The sequence below is a fragment of the Haliotis rubra genome, unplaced genomic scaffold (assembly GCF_003918875.1).
Source record: "Haliotis rubra isolate DU_JTF1 unplaced genomic scaffold, ASM391887v1 Scf139, whole genome shotgun sequence".
In the NCBI taxonomy this organism is placed as follows: Eukaryota; Metazoa; Mollusca; class Gastropoda; order Lepetellida; family Haliotidae; genus Haliotis; species Haliotis rubra.
Window position 1 is genome coordinate 479,227 of NW_025765325.1, and position 15,970 is coordinate 495,196.

Consider the following 15,970-nt stretch of genomic DNA (forward strand, 5'->3'; position numbering starts at 1 on the left):
TTAATGCTACAGCAAGCAACATTCCAGATATGCTAGTGAGGTATGTCACTTTTACATTGCATCGGCAATATTACAGCCATATAGCGATGGAAACAAGGTAATCAATTAAAATATCTGTCGACAAAGGACAGTAAAACCAAGTAGACTATCACAGATATATAGTTAAAGCTAGTAATCAAATCTAAATACTTTAACTATAGAAGACGATACAATATAAAAACAGGCTATAGATCGCCAACAACTAAGGTAGATCACCATACTAGGGACCATGGGGACTTACAGTACCTTTGCTACCTTCATGGACCCTAGTTGGATTTACACGTATGTCATGTGAAGGACCAGAACCTGCGGAAGAGATTTAACATGGAATAATGACAGGTGCTCAGGTACAAACAACAAAACATGATAGTAGTCGAGGTATGCCATGTTTAAGAAATATTACATCAGCATCTTTTGTAGGGGAGGAGCGGTGGGTCAGACCGTTGTTGAATAAATCACTTGGTGGTTAAATCGTTCGCTTGTCACGTAGAAGTCCCGGGTGACCAAAGGATATCAACGGTAATGAACCAGGCGCTCTACAAATGTTTAATATTTAAGTCTATATCTTGAATCTACTTAATCTGCTGAACGTCCTCGAGGTCAAACTGCTTCCAAGCTATACGTTTCTGTCACCATTGGAGCAGGATAAGCTCATCTCTTCGCAACGGTTATCATCACTATATGATGAAATTACACATTCAACTCTGCTGTTGGCAACTTCATTTGTATGTCTTGTGGGTGTGGGAAGTGTGAAATTAAGCTGTAAGTCATTCTAGAATAAAGCATAGTCTCTGAACATCTACAATTTTGATAGAAACAAATAATTCCAGTTAAATTGAAAAGGAGCCCAAGTGCAATTTGAGATTAAGGGCTTGCATTGCAGAAAAGGGTTGGTTGAAGATAATATATGTAGTTCAGGGACTGTGAGCGTACTATTCATCTATTTTAGGCAATAATCTTCATTCATAAAACAGTATTACTCGGGGTCAACTAATGCAAAGCGTAATTGGCAGATTCTACTTTCTTTCTCAATACCTTGGTATCTCCCAGTTTCAACATATAAATCATGCGCGGAGCAGCGGAATCTCGCTAATGAAGATTTATATTTCCTTATGGTCAAGACTGAAAGATAATGTTCTGCATATATGGAATCTTTTATCATTTTGTAGTGAAAAACATTTATTAGATAATGAGAGACTAGTTAACCAATTTTGAAGGAATATATCTTTAAGTCTTCGTTTAACTGTACAGACAAAGTGAGAATGAGATTCTACAAATTGTTCATGCCAGGCATTGCCGAAGCCGATAGATGATAATAACTGTTTTTATGTCTGTTACCCAATTACGTTTCCCATGGCTATCATATAGTATCATCATTTCATAACATTTTCTTGGCAATCTGTGTGAGGGGCATTGTTAATAATTTCAACCAATATCTAATAATTTTACATTTGATTCTATGTACAATGGATATCTTCCACATTCTCCGTAGACCATACAAGTTGTAACATTTATAATACATGTACAATGACAGTAATGCCTCATGACGTATGCTCTGTATTCCCAATCAAACCTTCGATGTCATCTGATATGTGAGAGAGGGACGCCACCGCCTCTTAATAGATTCATAGGGCAAACAGTCCATTAAACCTACAATGACGAAACAGTATAGTTACACGAGGAGACAAAGGCATGTGGTAGCATTCGTAAGGGGAACCCACTTGGAGACAGGTAGTACAACCTCGTTACGTCTGTCTTTATGTTGTATATTAACCTTAGGATGTGTGATATTGTACATATTCTATTTGACATTAAACGATATTCACTGCTATAAAATACTGACATTATTTGTATTTACAGATATTTACTATTATGAAAAACAGACCGTATTTGTATTAAAGATATTCACTGTTTCAAAATGCAGACATCATTTGTATTTAAAATATATTCACTGTTATAAAATACAGACAGTATTTGCATTTAAAGATATTCAGTTTTATAAAATTGTTGACATTATTTGTATTTAAAGATATTTACTGTTTTACGATACAGACAGAAGTTATATTAAAGATATTCACTGTTATAAGGTACAGACATTATTTGTATTTAAAGATATTTACTGTTATAAAATAATGACATCATTTGTGTTTGAAGATATTCACTGTTAAAAACATATAGACAGTATTTGCATTTAAAGGTAAATCCTGTTATGAAAATACAGACTGTATTTGCATTTATAAATATTCACTGTTTTAAAATACTGACATAATTTGCATTTAAAGATATTCACTGTTATAAAGATACAGACAGTATTTGCATTTAAAGATAATTCCTGTTATAAAGATACAGACATTATTTGCATTTAAAGATATTTACTGTTATAAAGATACAGACAGTATTTGCATTTAAATATATTACCTGTTATAAAACTACAGACAGTATTTGCATTTATATATATTCACTGTTTTAAAATACCAACATCATTTGTATTATAATATATTCACTGTTATAAAGATACAGACAGTATGTACATTTACAGATGTTCACTGTTTTAAAATACTGACATCGTTTGCATTTAAACATATTTACTGTTATAAAAACAGACATTATTTGCATTTAAAGATATTTCCTGTTATAAAAATACAGACAGTATTTGCATTTACAGATATTCACTGTTTTAGAATAATGACATTATTTGCATATAAAGGTATTTACTGTTATAAAATACAGGCAGTATTCGCATTCAAAGATATTTACGGTTATAGAATACAGACAATATCTGCATTAAAAGATATTCGCTGTTATAAAAATACAGGCAGTATTCGCATTCAAAGATATTTACTGTTACATAGATTCACGGACATCATGGGCACATTTCAGATATTTGTGTTATTGCAAAACATGCATTTCCTTTTGTCTCTTGGTTTGGTTATATTAAAAATGCAGTTTGTCTTGTTGACTTTTATGACATTATAATTGATAGTTATTACACATAAAACCATTCAACATGACTGCTTTTGCGCGCCTATTAATCAAACTTTTCAAAGACGATTACATTGGGATTGTTTCAGAAAATCTCTTTTTCTTTTTGCTGCCCATATTTTGACATAATTCATAATTGGATTACCAGGGACGTTTAGAGGAACGCCCATCATGGAACAAGAGTGGTGTTTGAACGACTTCATTCGAACTTGCTCTTACTGCCAGTATTTCCGAGCTAGTTTGGAAGTGTTTGGGTATCTCTGATTGGCTTTACAATTTATAAAATCTGTTTTGCTGTCTGGCCAGGAAACAAGGATTTGCTCACTATGGCTTTGAATTCCCGTTTACTGTCCTTGGGCGGCTAGTAACTCGCACTTAAATGTTTTAACCGTATGCATCCGCATTCATCCGTATTCTGCCTAGTCTTTGAATGACGACTAAACCGTGCACACTGATGTCGAAATATTTGTGTTTTATTCCCAACAGAATGCTTCCGGACGCCCCTTCCAATCCGATGTGAGAGAGACAATTGCATATTTGACAACGCAGCATCGAGGAACGACATCATAAAGACTTGACAAGAGTGTTCTCAACACACTGAAGTCCATACAGTTGAAGTAACATCTTAGCACTTAGGTTCTTAGTTTCCAACGCATCCGAAGGCCTTTCTGGATATTCAAAGACTTTTTGAAACAACCCAACACTTTCATAGACGTCCCAAGATCTTGCCATTTCCCTACGCATAAAAAGAGTTTCGACAGATTCATCCTTGCAAAGGTACTTTGGTACGATAGGAACAGAAATATAATTACAATGGTCAGCCGCCACAGCTTCCACATCGTCGACTACGTGGTCTTCGGCGCCACCATCCTCATCTCACTGGGGATAGGACTCTACTTTGCTCTGTCTGGTGGACGCCAGAAAACAACGTCCGAGTTTATGGTTGGCGGTCGTTCCATGAAGTTTCTCCCCGTGGCCTTGTCGCTGATGGTGTCGTTTGAGTCGTCCATCATGATGTTGGGCTATCCAGCTGAAGTATATGTGTATGGGGCGCAACTTTTTATAAAACTGTTCGGATTTATGGCGGCATTTCTGATATGCAGGGTGTTGATGATACCACTGATCCATCCCCTAAAACTCACCAGCGCTTACGAGGTAGGTTCAGACTAGCATTAGTGTTGGTATAGAGTCTGGGCAGAATGGGTTTCCGTGAGCCAGTTATTGTAAAAATGTGAAAACTAGCCCATTGCATGTCACTGTGCCTTTATTTCTTTATCTGTTATCGATTTCCTGCAAGACTTGGTCTTGTAGTAACCAGTAGTAGGTTCAGATTTATGCAGGGAATTTGTCATCGTGCCTGCCACCATGGGCAATATTGCTTTAGTTTCTGTTTCTCGTTCATCTTTGTTTCGTTTTAAACATGTTTTATTGTCCAAAAGACAAAGGGATGCATGACATATGGTCGCCTTCTCCGCTTCATCTTTTGACTCACCCGTGAGGTTCTGGGTTAGAATTGGGTCTTCAGCAACCGGGTGTCGGGTGGTCAGGTATCGGGTTGTCAGGCTCGCTGGCGTGGTTGACACTTGTCATCGTATCCCAACTGCATAGATTGATCATTGGATTGTCTGGTTCAGACTTGAATATTTACAAACCGCCGCCATACAGCTGGAATATTGCGGCGTTAAACCACACATACACACACTTTCCACCAACACACATCTGCTTGTCTTTCGAAAGACCTGGTCTTGTCCAAACTCAATAAGTTACATTCCTCCGGCATATAGCTGGGATATTGCTGAGTGCGGCGTTAAACACAATCCAGTTATTTTGAAAGCCCATTCCAAGTCTTTAAGTCACTACATAGAATTGTTCGTATGTAATGATGGTCTGACAGTCTATGCATTCTACGGGTTAGAATTGATCTTCAGCGACCCATGTTTGTCGTAAGAGGCGACTGAGGAAGTCGGGAGATAAGGTAGACTTGGTTGACACATATCCCAATTGATTAGATCGATCCTCGTGCTGTTGATCACTGGTTTGTCTGGTCCAGATGTAATTATTTAAAGACCATCTCCATATAGCTGGAATAGTGTTGAGTGTAGCGTTAAACAACAAACAAACAGACTTAACTGATGCTTTGTATACATCTTTGATAACTGTTTAGGATTTTGAAGATTCCTAGAGAGAATATATCCGAGGAGCGTCTCAAAAATAGTCGGGCTAACTATATTTTCGATGTCCAATGTTCGAGAAGCTTCCATTTTATTTTGAAGGAATCATTAGCAAAGCCATATCCAAAATTTCACATATGTGGGTATGTGGTTAACGAGATATTAGTCATCACAACACATTGGTTTATAATATTTCTTTAAAAATTGCAGAAAGTGAAATACGATCTGTCATTTTGTACCTCTTGGATAATGGTATGCCCTCAGAAAATGTCAAATAAAATATGTTCAGTATAGTATTGGATGACTTGCCGTCATAATCAACATTCAAAGACTTGGATCACTTGATTTATATTTAGACGGGGCTGTTTTTAAAGGACACCCCCATTTTAATCTTTCAAAAACATTGTGTCCAGATATTCAAGCTGGCACTGTTTACAATATATTGAGTGCTGACACTTGTGTGACTATTCAGTATTTAATTTGAACCCTTGGCATCATGTATGAATAAGTGAAAACATAACAATAAATTATGTCCTTATGATTCCGTCATCTGAAAGGAGTTGTGTAGTGTCTCCAAAACAAGCTCTTTCAGTAAACATCCTGGGTGGAGTCACTTTAACGGGCGATTGTAATTTCAAATTGCATTTTTATGCACTTTAATATCTAGGTTTGACTCTAGAGAACTTCTGCCTATCTCAAACACACAAAATGTTTCTTGCATATTTTCTTTCCTGAAGTTTGTGATGCATTTATTGCAGATTTTGCGGTTTTTTGGGGGTACCATGATAAAGAGTCAAACAAATTGGGGATCGTGAGGCTGGAACATTGCAAAAGCAATTTGCTTGAGGTTCACAGATAATATGTAGAAAACTAAAACATAGCTAGCTGCATTTGTATAATTTTCTAGGTGAGGCCGATTACTTTTGGGACGCCCCTCGTACATCTTGAAGTTGGAACGGCACATACCCCATCATTAATTTTTTATGACCAATTAAATTTCTCTAAAAAAAACGAATCAAACTTACAAACTTACATAAAATTGTCTATGAACGTTTATGAGGGGGAAAATGAGGGGTAAGGAAAATATCGGAATAAAGGGATTGTGTATTGTTTGTCTCTATGTATATACTCAACGGAACATGAAAAACCCTCTGTTTATTCCGAACTCTGAAACGTCTACTTCTAAATGTTTTACAGTACAGTAAGGTAACTCTACTCATGAAAATAAACAACCAACAACACAATAAATTCTGACAGAATTAGTTCATGGAAATTACAAGCAGTAAATCTGAAAGATTGTGTAGCCAAAGTGAATATTAATACTTGACCTTTTATTGATAAATATATTCCTATATTTCGAGATATTATATCGAAAAAATTACTTATCGAAAGTTATTACTTATTCCAGGAAAATGATAACATCTGCGATTCTTAAATGTCAACTGAAGAAATAGATTCAAACCGAACAGACATATTTTACGCTCTTTTAACTTCAAAACATTATTCAGATACATATATTTGAAATAAAACACGAACAGCAGAGAAAAAATACGTTAGAGTATAGTTTCAAGAAATCATCGTCATTGTAGTGGTAGTATATCAAAGAGGTTTAATTCGTTTTTGAAATACAGCACTATGTGAGTTTCTTAACTATTGGAATTACACAGAAATAGAGTTATCTTTCTTGTTGGAAATCGTTCACACATGGAATCCTTCAACAGTGGCTTGAGTCGCTATTCGGCTTGTTCCGGAATAACACGAACCCGCAACGAATGGATGCTGTATTTGATACGGATATTTTCGCACACATAACCTCAAAACCCGTGAAGATCCGGATTAGAATTGATCTTCAGTAACCCATGCTTGTCGTAAGAGGCGACTAACGGATCGGGTGGTCAGGCTCGCTGACATGGTTGACACATGTCATCGTTCCCCAATTGCGTAGCTCGATGTTCATGCTGTTGATCACTGGATTGTCTGGTTTAGACTCGATTATTTACAGACCACCGCCATAAAGCTGGAATATTGCTGAGTGCATCGTTGAACATCAAACAAATAAGCAAACAAACACATGACCTCTACAAAAACACGCTACACAAATTGCGCTGTACACAGTTATGAGAAGGGAGACGCTGGGCGGTTAATTACAGCTAGATTATTTATATGAACTGTTGGTAAGTGATATATGATCAATAATATGATACTATTTGGCGTTCTATGTCGATGATTAATTATGCAAGAGTTACGTCCCTTGATGATTATCTTCACGTGTGTCGTGCCTGTACTGTCTTTCATCACTCTGATATTTATACCTAAATGGGTTTTAAAAAGACATACTTTAAAGAAATTGGTGAAAATATTGCACTGATATAATCCATATTTAGATAAAATAATAAATAGGTGAGCAAGAAAATATATTAAAATATTCATGTTTGTTTATCTCTTGTCCGTATTACTGTTAACAATTCTCACACATTTAGTTTTTGAGAAATATTGTGGCACATAACATAACACAGTTAACAGAATTTTTTTCAATGTTTAATCAAATATATACTACTAAAAAAATAGAAAAAGAAACGCATAGCCAGTATTTTTCCATGTAATGTTTCGAAAATGAATCATAAGTGTGTGTCTAATCAGTATGTCTGAATAGGACTGCACGGTATTACCGGTATATCGGTATATCGCAATATGCTTTTCAAACAATTGCAGTATTGTTTTCTGAGAATCGGTTCATTCGGTAAAGAACATGTATGAAGTTTTTTGTGATTATCTTTATTAAATTAAAATCTACACAGACATTAATTTACAACAAATGTTCCCTTCGTTATTTAATGACAAAACACATACTGTAATACAATAAATTGTATAAAAAGGAAAATAGAATTTCTGACTACGCAACTTAATTTTGAGAATGAGTGAGTGAGTTTGGTTTTACGCCGCTTTTAGCAATATTCCAGCAATATCACGGCGAGGGACACCAGAAATGGGCTTCACACATTGTGCCCATGTTGGGATTCGAACCCGGGTCTTCAGCGTGACGAGCAAACGCTTTAACCACTAGGCTACCCCACCGTCCCCTTTGAGAATGAGAATCATGACATATATGTTTAGGGACTTATAATGTAGAAAATAGGATTGACAAGTTCTTAATATATCGCAATACGTACAGCAATACGGGTATATGAATTGCAATATATTGCAATACAATTTACTTGCCAATAAACAGAACTAATGGTGAATGTTCCCTGCAACCATTTCCGAGTTTGAATCCAATGCCATTGAAAACCTGTCGCCTAAACGCACCTGAATTTGTTTTTGTCTCAACAAAGGTAATAAAGAATGAATGTGATGCGATTCATGCACTTGCCTTTGCACGCACAATCCGTGCAGGGGCGGTGGGGTAGCCTTGTGGTTAAAGCGTTGGCTAGTCACGCCGAAGACCCAGGTTTGAATCCCCACATGGGTACAATGAGTGAAGCCCATTTCTGGTGATATTGCTGGAATATTGCTAAAAGCGGCGTAAAACCAAACTCAGTCAGTCAGACAATCCGTGCAACGGTTTCAATAGAAACCAGGAGGGTCTGATTGCTTTAGCGGCAGTTGACAAACGTAAATCTTGAAGTGAAGTCATGCCTAGATTTACCGAGGCTCAGCACCACAATGCTGGTCATTTGGGAGCTGGTGAGTCGGCACGTTTATGTATCCAAGAGTACCACAGGAAGGCTTGGGCATCAGCTGCATGGAACGACACGTGATCGTCCTCGGTCAGGATGACCCCGGGGGACAGGTTTATTCGTCTTCGACACTTACGGAACAGGTTCACGATCGCATCCTCTAGAACATCTGTAGTGCCAGGACTCCCAACAATCTCAGACCAAACTGTCAGGAACCGCATTCGTTTGGCTGATATTCGTCCTAGGAGACCCTTGCGAGGACCTTTGCGACCTATCCTTACACGACATCATCGGCAACAACGTAGACAGTGGTGTCAAAACCATCTTCAGTGGCCATTATTGAAGAACTGTCATGTTCAGTGATGAGTCGTGGGCTGGTATATGCTCAGTACAGATGGCGTCATGAACGGTATGCTCCCAATTGCGTACAGGAAGTGGACAGATTCAGTGGCTAGAGTGTTATGGTTTGGGCAGGCAGTGGAAGACTGTTATTCACGTCCAAAGCAATCTTACAGCTCGACATTACTGTGCCATAAAATCATCAGGCCTCATGTCATTCCATTCATGAACTGTCAGAACGTCATTTTCCAACATGACAATGCCCCGACCGCATACAACAAGATTCATCAGAGATTTTCTTACTCAGCACAACGTGCAGGTTCTTGCATGACCCTCCCGATCACCAAATCTGAACCCAATTGAACATTTGTGGAAGGAACTGAATAGACGTGTGAGACAATGTGATCCTCAGCCGCAGACTTTAGCTGCCTTGTTTCTGATATATATTCGTTATTCACCTCACCTCACCTCACCTCACCTCACCTCACCTCGGGGCGGTGGGGTAGCCTAGTGGTTAAAGCGTTGGCTCCTCACGCCGAAGACCCGGGTTCGAATCCCCACATGGGTACAATGTGTGAAGCCCATTTCTGATGTCCCCGCCGTGATGTTGCTGGAATATTGCTAAAAGCGGCGTAAAACCAAACTCAGTCAGTCAGTCACCTCACCTCACCTCACCTCACTCACTCACTCACTCATACACTCACTCACTCAGCCACTCACCCACTTTTGACTCCATTCCACTCACATGTAGATCTAGTAACACAAAATTGTTTGATGGATAATGAAGCTTTAATTATGTTTTTTAGTTATTCAATCCCTAGGCTGAAGGCAATGATATATTATATTTACAGTACCTGGATGGGCGCTTTAAGTCACGCACGGTGCGTCAACTTGGAACCACCCTTGGCGCCCTATCATACGTAAGTACGCCTGAATACGTATCGGAATAGATCAAGTGGAAACGGCGTAGCTCACCAACTTTCTTTGTCAAAATCAATATCCTTATAAGAACGTGTATATGATGCTACGCCCCTTACAGTGCCTGTATGCACGTCCATTGATCATGGACCCGTGAAGGTCCGGGTTAGAATATTGGCCTTCAGTAACCCATGCTTGTCGTAAGAGGCGACTAACGGGATCGGGTGGTCAGTCTCGCTGACTTAGTTGACACATGTCATCGATTCCCAATTGCGAAGATCGATGCTCATGCTGTTGGTCACTGGATTGTCTGGTCCAGATTCGATTATTTACAGACCGCCGCCATATAGCTGGAATATTGCTGAGTGCGGCGTAAATCTCAACTCACTCACTCACTCACTCCATTGATCATGGGTTCGAATCCCAAATGTACTCCGAATATTATAGTTGCTTCGTCAAGATCATGCGTATACGCCTTAATGTTAACAGACTGGTAATAGTCGTATCAACATTTGAGTTGAATTATTAAGCCCATCTGAAACCCATCTCCTCTAATGCAGTGGGTAAGAATTAAACCTTGCCAACCAAATAATCACTAAATGAATCCGGTGTGCTGGCTCTTGATTTTGCAGGTAGGGAGGCCCTTGATTTTGCAGGTAGGGAAGCCCTTGATTTTGCAGGTAGGGGGTCTCTTGATTTTGCAGGTAGCGCATTTTGCAGCCCTTGATTTTGCAGGTAGCGGAGTCTCTTGATTTTGCAGGTAGGGAGGCCCTTGATTTTGCAGGTAGCGAGTCTCTTGATTTTGCAGGTAAGGAGGCTCTTGAGTTTGCTTCCTCGAAACTATGGAGGTAGGGTGGCCCTTGATTTTGCAGGTAGGGAGGCCCTTGATTTTGCAGGTAGGGAGGCCCTTGATTTTGCAGGTAGGGAGTATCTTGATTTTGCAGGTAGGGAGGCCCTTGATGTTGATTTTGCAGGTAGGGAGTCTCTTTAGTTTGCATCCTCGAAACTATGGAGGTAGGCTGGCGCTTGATTTTGCAGGTAGGGAGGTCCTTGATTTTACAAGTAGGGAGTCTCTCGATTTTGCAGGTGAGGAGGCCCTTGATTTTGCAGCACCACGTCATTTGTAAGCCCCAATAAACTATATAGTTACCATAGCTCGTAACGCTACGAATCCTTTGAGGATAAGGACCCCGGACGTTTTTAGAGCGTGGGTAAACAACAAGGAAATGAATAAAAAGACATCTCAAACAGTTTCACACTATTTCTTAATTCCAGATATTCTACATGGGGATTGTGTTATTCGGACCAGCTATAGCACTGGAGGCAGGTATGTTTAACAAATGATATGAGAATCAGTAGAACTTCGTTTTTAAATAATTTAAAGAACTGTCCTTAGATTTGAAAACATCATTCTCGCAACATTCTGTGAAGTATTATGTGGTGGGTCACTGCTCTCTTAAATTAATTTGGTTCGCTGATGACAGAGGTAAAAAATATTCGAAATGTGTATTTGTGCCGACAAAAACAAAATAGTGAATGTTTATTTTCAAAAATAAAAAGTCTAAAATACTGCCAGCATTTATCTCATGCCAAACATTTTTAATTTTTAAAACTTTTATATCCAAATTTATTTTAAAACATGTAATTGTACTGAAGAAGAATGCTGACTAAGCACCCATACAGTTCACTGTTTTGGGTAGTTACCATTTACTTTCAAGTGGACCCCAAACATATGAGAAAATCAACTGACTGATATGCTGTGTCGGGTTTGCTCGTCAGTTTAGTAATGACGTTTATCAGTAACGACCCTATGACAGGGAAGAAACGAACTGCCTCCTCATAAGCATGTCAAGCTTGCGACGAAGCTTTAATGTTCTATCAATTTCGACAATATTTTGACCCACATTATTATATATGTATTGGGGCACATGCACTCAATTTAGCCTCCTATTGATGCAATAAAAACTTCTTATCGTAAAACGACTTGCCTGAAATCGATAATTGGAACTTCGAGGCGAACAACGTCCAAATGTAGAAAACTTGCCATATATGGAATGTAAACAAATGATCCATACATCGAAAATTGTGTTTGCCGAACTGGTTTCAATCACAAGTTGTGGGTAGGATATTCGTAAATAGCGATCCAAGGGACATAACTCTATGGGGTTCGCTTGAAATAATGTTCGGCCGGTAGAGGGGGCGAGAGTCGATTTAATGCAACATTGCATTAATTCATTCGAACGTTTTAGTTTATTGTGTAACCTAAATACGTAATTCTTTTGGAATAAATTATACGGTAGTTTCACTGTGGGCTGATAAATACTAGTATTATTGAGAGAAATGCATTATTTATTTTTAGAGAAGTGTGGTGTGATATAGTGCCTTTAAAGCTTATATTATATTCGCATACGAAACGCACTTGTCCCACTCAAATATATCCGCTAAAGAGCACATTCCATTTCTAGGATCAGGTAGCAAGCATCATTAGTTCGTGCCAACATGACACACCATCGCCTACAATGTATAGTTCTATTATCTTGAAGGACAACCTTGTTCTATTTATAGTGACGGGATTTCCCCAAGAAGGGTCGATCTTCCTGGTTGCAGCTGCTGCTATTGTTTACACAGCCATGGTGAGAAATTACAATTCATACTTTAATATAATCACCAAGCCTATTTTCTAAATCCTTATTATTCCTTGAGGGTAAAGGTTTCAGCACATCCGGTTAATTTTTGTCCAACCAGGTGCTGGGTCTCTAGCGTACACACTCCACCCGGGCACATCCCGCTGGTACTAGTGTTCAAGGCGACGCAAGGACTGGCACCAAACTATCTGCTTGACCTCATTAATGAGTATGAGCTACTCAGAGCTCTGAGATCAGGAGGACAACATCTTCTCCCAGCAAAACACGCTTTGGCGACCGCAGCTTCTACAGAGCAATCCCCTTCCACAGGAGATCAGATCCACCACAGAACTGACTACTTTTCAGTCAGAGCTGAAAACCCACTTTTCACTAAAACATATTGTTAACCATTTGCAGTTTTGTGTAGTCTCCAAAAGCGCTTCTGAGCAGTTACTAAATTGGATACTAGAGCTATCTCGAAATATCTAGTTATTAATTATTTATTATTATTATGATCTTTTGGAAACATGTAAGGGGGCTTACTAGTGAAATGTCCATTTACTATAATCAAACCAGTTCGCCTGCCATGTGTGATGCCGCTCCACACTTTGACACTACCTCCCAATACCGATCATGGTGAAAAAATGTAACCCTGGCAAATCGCTCGTCCCAACGTCACCAACAACGTATTCGGCCATCTGTTCATTCGGCGGTACACTTTGTATAACACGAGATGTTGCGTATAGGACGCCTTGGTTTCACGGTTTCAAAAACAGTGCATGTTGGATTTTCGTTTTCTAATATTGAACTGAATTCTAGAAACCATGGTTCCACCTTTGCTGCCAGGGACAGTTGTTAGAGCCACACCCTTCACAGGACGCCTTGGTTTCAGGCTGGCAGTTTTAAACAGTGCATGTTGGATTTTTCTTTTCTAACATTGAACTGAATTTTCTTTTGAAACCATGGTTCGAGATAACCAAGTTAATGAGGAAAGAAACCTTTCGAAGGGACCAAGCTTTTCTATTGTTACTTCTATACAACCGTAAGTTCATCAGGGCAAAGGTCGTCGAAGTTGACGGAACCTACGTAAATTCTTCGAGTTCTCCATGGTTCGACACAACCATGTTAATGAGTAAAGACACCTTATGAAGGGACCAAGCTTTTCTATTACTTCCATACAACCGTAAGTTCGACAGGGCGAATATCGACACAACGGTGTTTGACTCTCAACCTCTCAACCAATCCGCTTACAGTGAGTGAATGAATGTGTTTTTACGCCGCTCTCAGCAATATTCCAGCTATATGGCGTTGGTCTGTAAATAATCGAGTCTAGACCAGGCATTCCAGTGATCAACAACATCGATCTGCGCATTTGGGATACGATGACATGTGTCATCCCAGTCAGCGAGCCTGACCACCCGATCCCGCTATTCACCTCTTACGACAAGTATGGGTTACTGAAGATCAATTCTAACACGGATCTTCAAAGGTTAATACCCGCTTACAAATGAATGGTTCTAAGACAGTGCATCATGAATGGTTCTAAGATGGTGCATCAATTTGAAATCATACTATCGAGCCCATACTTCTACCGTCATGTTTCTAGAACGAGTGCATTGTTCGCAGGGTGGACTGAAAGCTGTCATCTGGACTGACGTCTTCCAGGCTGTTGTGATGTTTGCAGGAATGCTTGCAGTCATCATCAAGGTAGGCCATTTCAAGAACGTCATGAAACTAGGTTTTGTCCCTGTAAGTATCGCCTTTTCAAAACTAGGCAAACTGAACGCGATTATTTTCGGAGTTTGAATAATAATTGACTTTATCGTGATCATTATTTAAAGCCTCATAATCGATCCACGTAATTAATTTAGACAACACGCAATCAGCCAAATCACATGACCATTGGATCCGTTTAGTGAACAGTTATTCAGATTCAGAGTTTATTGAGTATGTTTTGGCCATGAGACCAATAGTACAGTGTTAATACAGGTTATAAATACACAATTAACAGAGCGCTTAGTGGTTTACAGAATTTCCAAACTAAAACATTTCATTCACAAAAAGAGCTAGCTTAAATTACAAATTCACATTATGTGTAGTAATGAAGAATATCAACTTATACATTGATGGGTAGTTGTAATAATATGCAGGTAAATACGTAATACGAAAATTGTTTATAAGATGTACACATTAGCATAACATGGTATTCATCATCTTCCCCTTCTAAACAAAATTCACATAAAGTGTACAATTATTAGCTGCTATGAGGCCACATTCGTACATATTCGCCATATTCGAATATCCACGATTCCTTTGTACTCGTGCCGAACCTGTCTCAAGATGTATGAGTTTCAATTCAAATTGAAATGTTCAAAGGATTTGACAGCAAATCGATATCGATATCACCCTGCCTGTATCAACATGAAGACAAAAAAATATTGTATTCTTGGCTTACCTCAATATGCTGTAGCCACGTGTACTGCAGGCGACGTTTCTCTCCCTACGAGTCCCATTTTGAAAAGTTGTCAAGCAATTCATCACATTGCATGCAAAATATCATCTAAACAAAGGATTTTCCTTTGTTTGTTTCAGCTCAATATTTTCAATCATTTTTTCATTATTATATTCTATATGCATTCTAATTTTTCTTTCCTTACTTATTTGTCTGTATAGATACTTCTTTTCCTTTTCTGTATGGTGATATCAATTATTATTATTATCATCATAGAACACCAGGAAGTGTGTACGGGAAGTTTTAAAGAATATTACGAATAGTAACGGGATATCTTTTATTATGTAATATGTTGAGGTACGATATTAATATTACTGTGTTATGTTCCTACATCGCTGGGGCGGTGGGGTAGCCTAGTGGTTAAAGCGTTGGCTCCTCACGCCGAAGACCCGGGTTCGAATCCCCACATGGGTACAATGTGTGAAGCCCATTTCTGGTGTCCCCGCCGTGATGTTGCTGGAAAATTGCTAAAAGCGGCGTAAAACCAAACTCTGTCAGTCAGCAACATGTTACGTACATTATTGTTCTGGCTGTCGATTTCGACCAGATACAAATGTAGAACACAAAATGTCTCCGGTAGAGATTAAATACCATGGTCATGTTCACAGACATCTCGTTTGTGCATTTCAGGGGACAATTGATGCAGGTGGAATCAAGGCGGTCTGGACAACTGCGGCTAAAGGGGGACGTCTTAATTTCTTTAAGTAA

At 38.8% G+C, this 15,970-nt stretch overlaps 1 protein-coding gene across 2 annotated transcripts in view; it reads left to right on the plus strand.

The window, feature by feature from the left end:
- Positions 1 to 1,692: 1,692 nt before the first annotated feature.
- The window catches only part of LOC124268535 (sodium-coupled monocarboxylate transporter 1-like), a 33,877-nt gene continuing 19,599 nt past the window's right edge, over positions 1,693 to 15,970 (plus strand). For both annotated transcript variants that reach the window (XM_046703524.1, XM_046703526.1), the window contains exons 1-7: positions 1,693 to 1,770; positions 3,508 to 4,176; positions 10,060 to 10,128; positions 11,402 to 11,453; positions 12,692 to 12,759; positions 14,377 to 14,457; positions 15,893 to 15,966. In XM_046703524.1, coding sequence (XP_046559480.1) covers positions 3,835 to 4,176; positions 10,060 to 10,128; positions 11,402 to 11,453; positions 12,692 to 12,759; positions 14,377 to 14,457; positions 15,893 to 15,966 — 686 coding nt within the window. In that variant the 5' untranslated portion in view covers positions 1,693 to 1,770; positions 3,508 to 3,834. The remainder of the gene's footprint in view (positions 1,771 to 3,507; positions 4,177 to 10,059; positions 10,129 to 11,401; positions 11,454 to 12,691; positions 12,760 to 14,376; positions 14,458 to 15,892; positions 15,967 to 15,970) is intronic.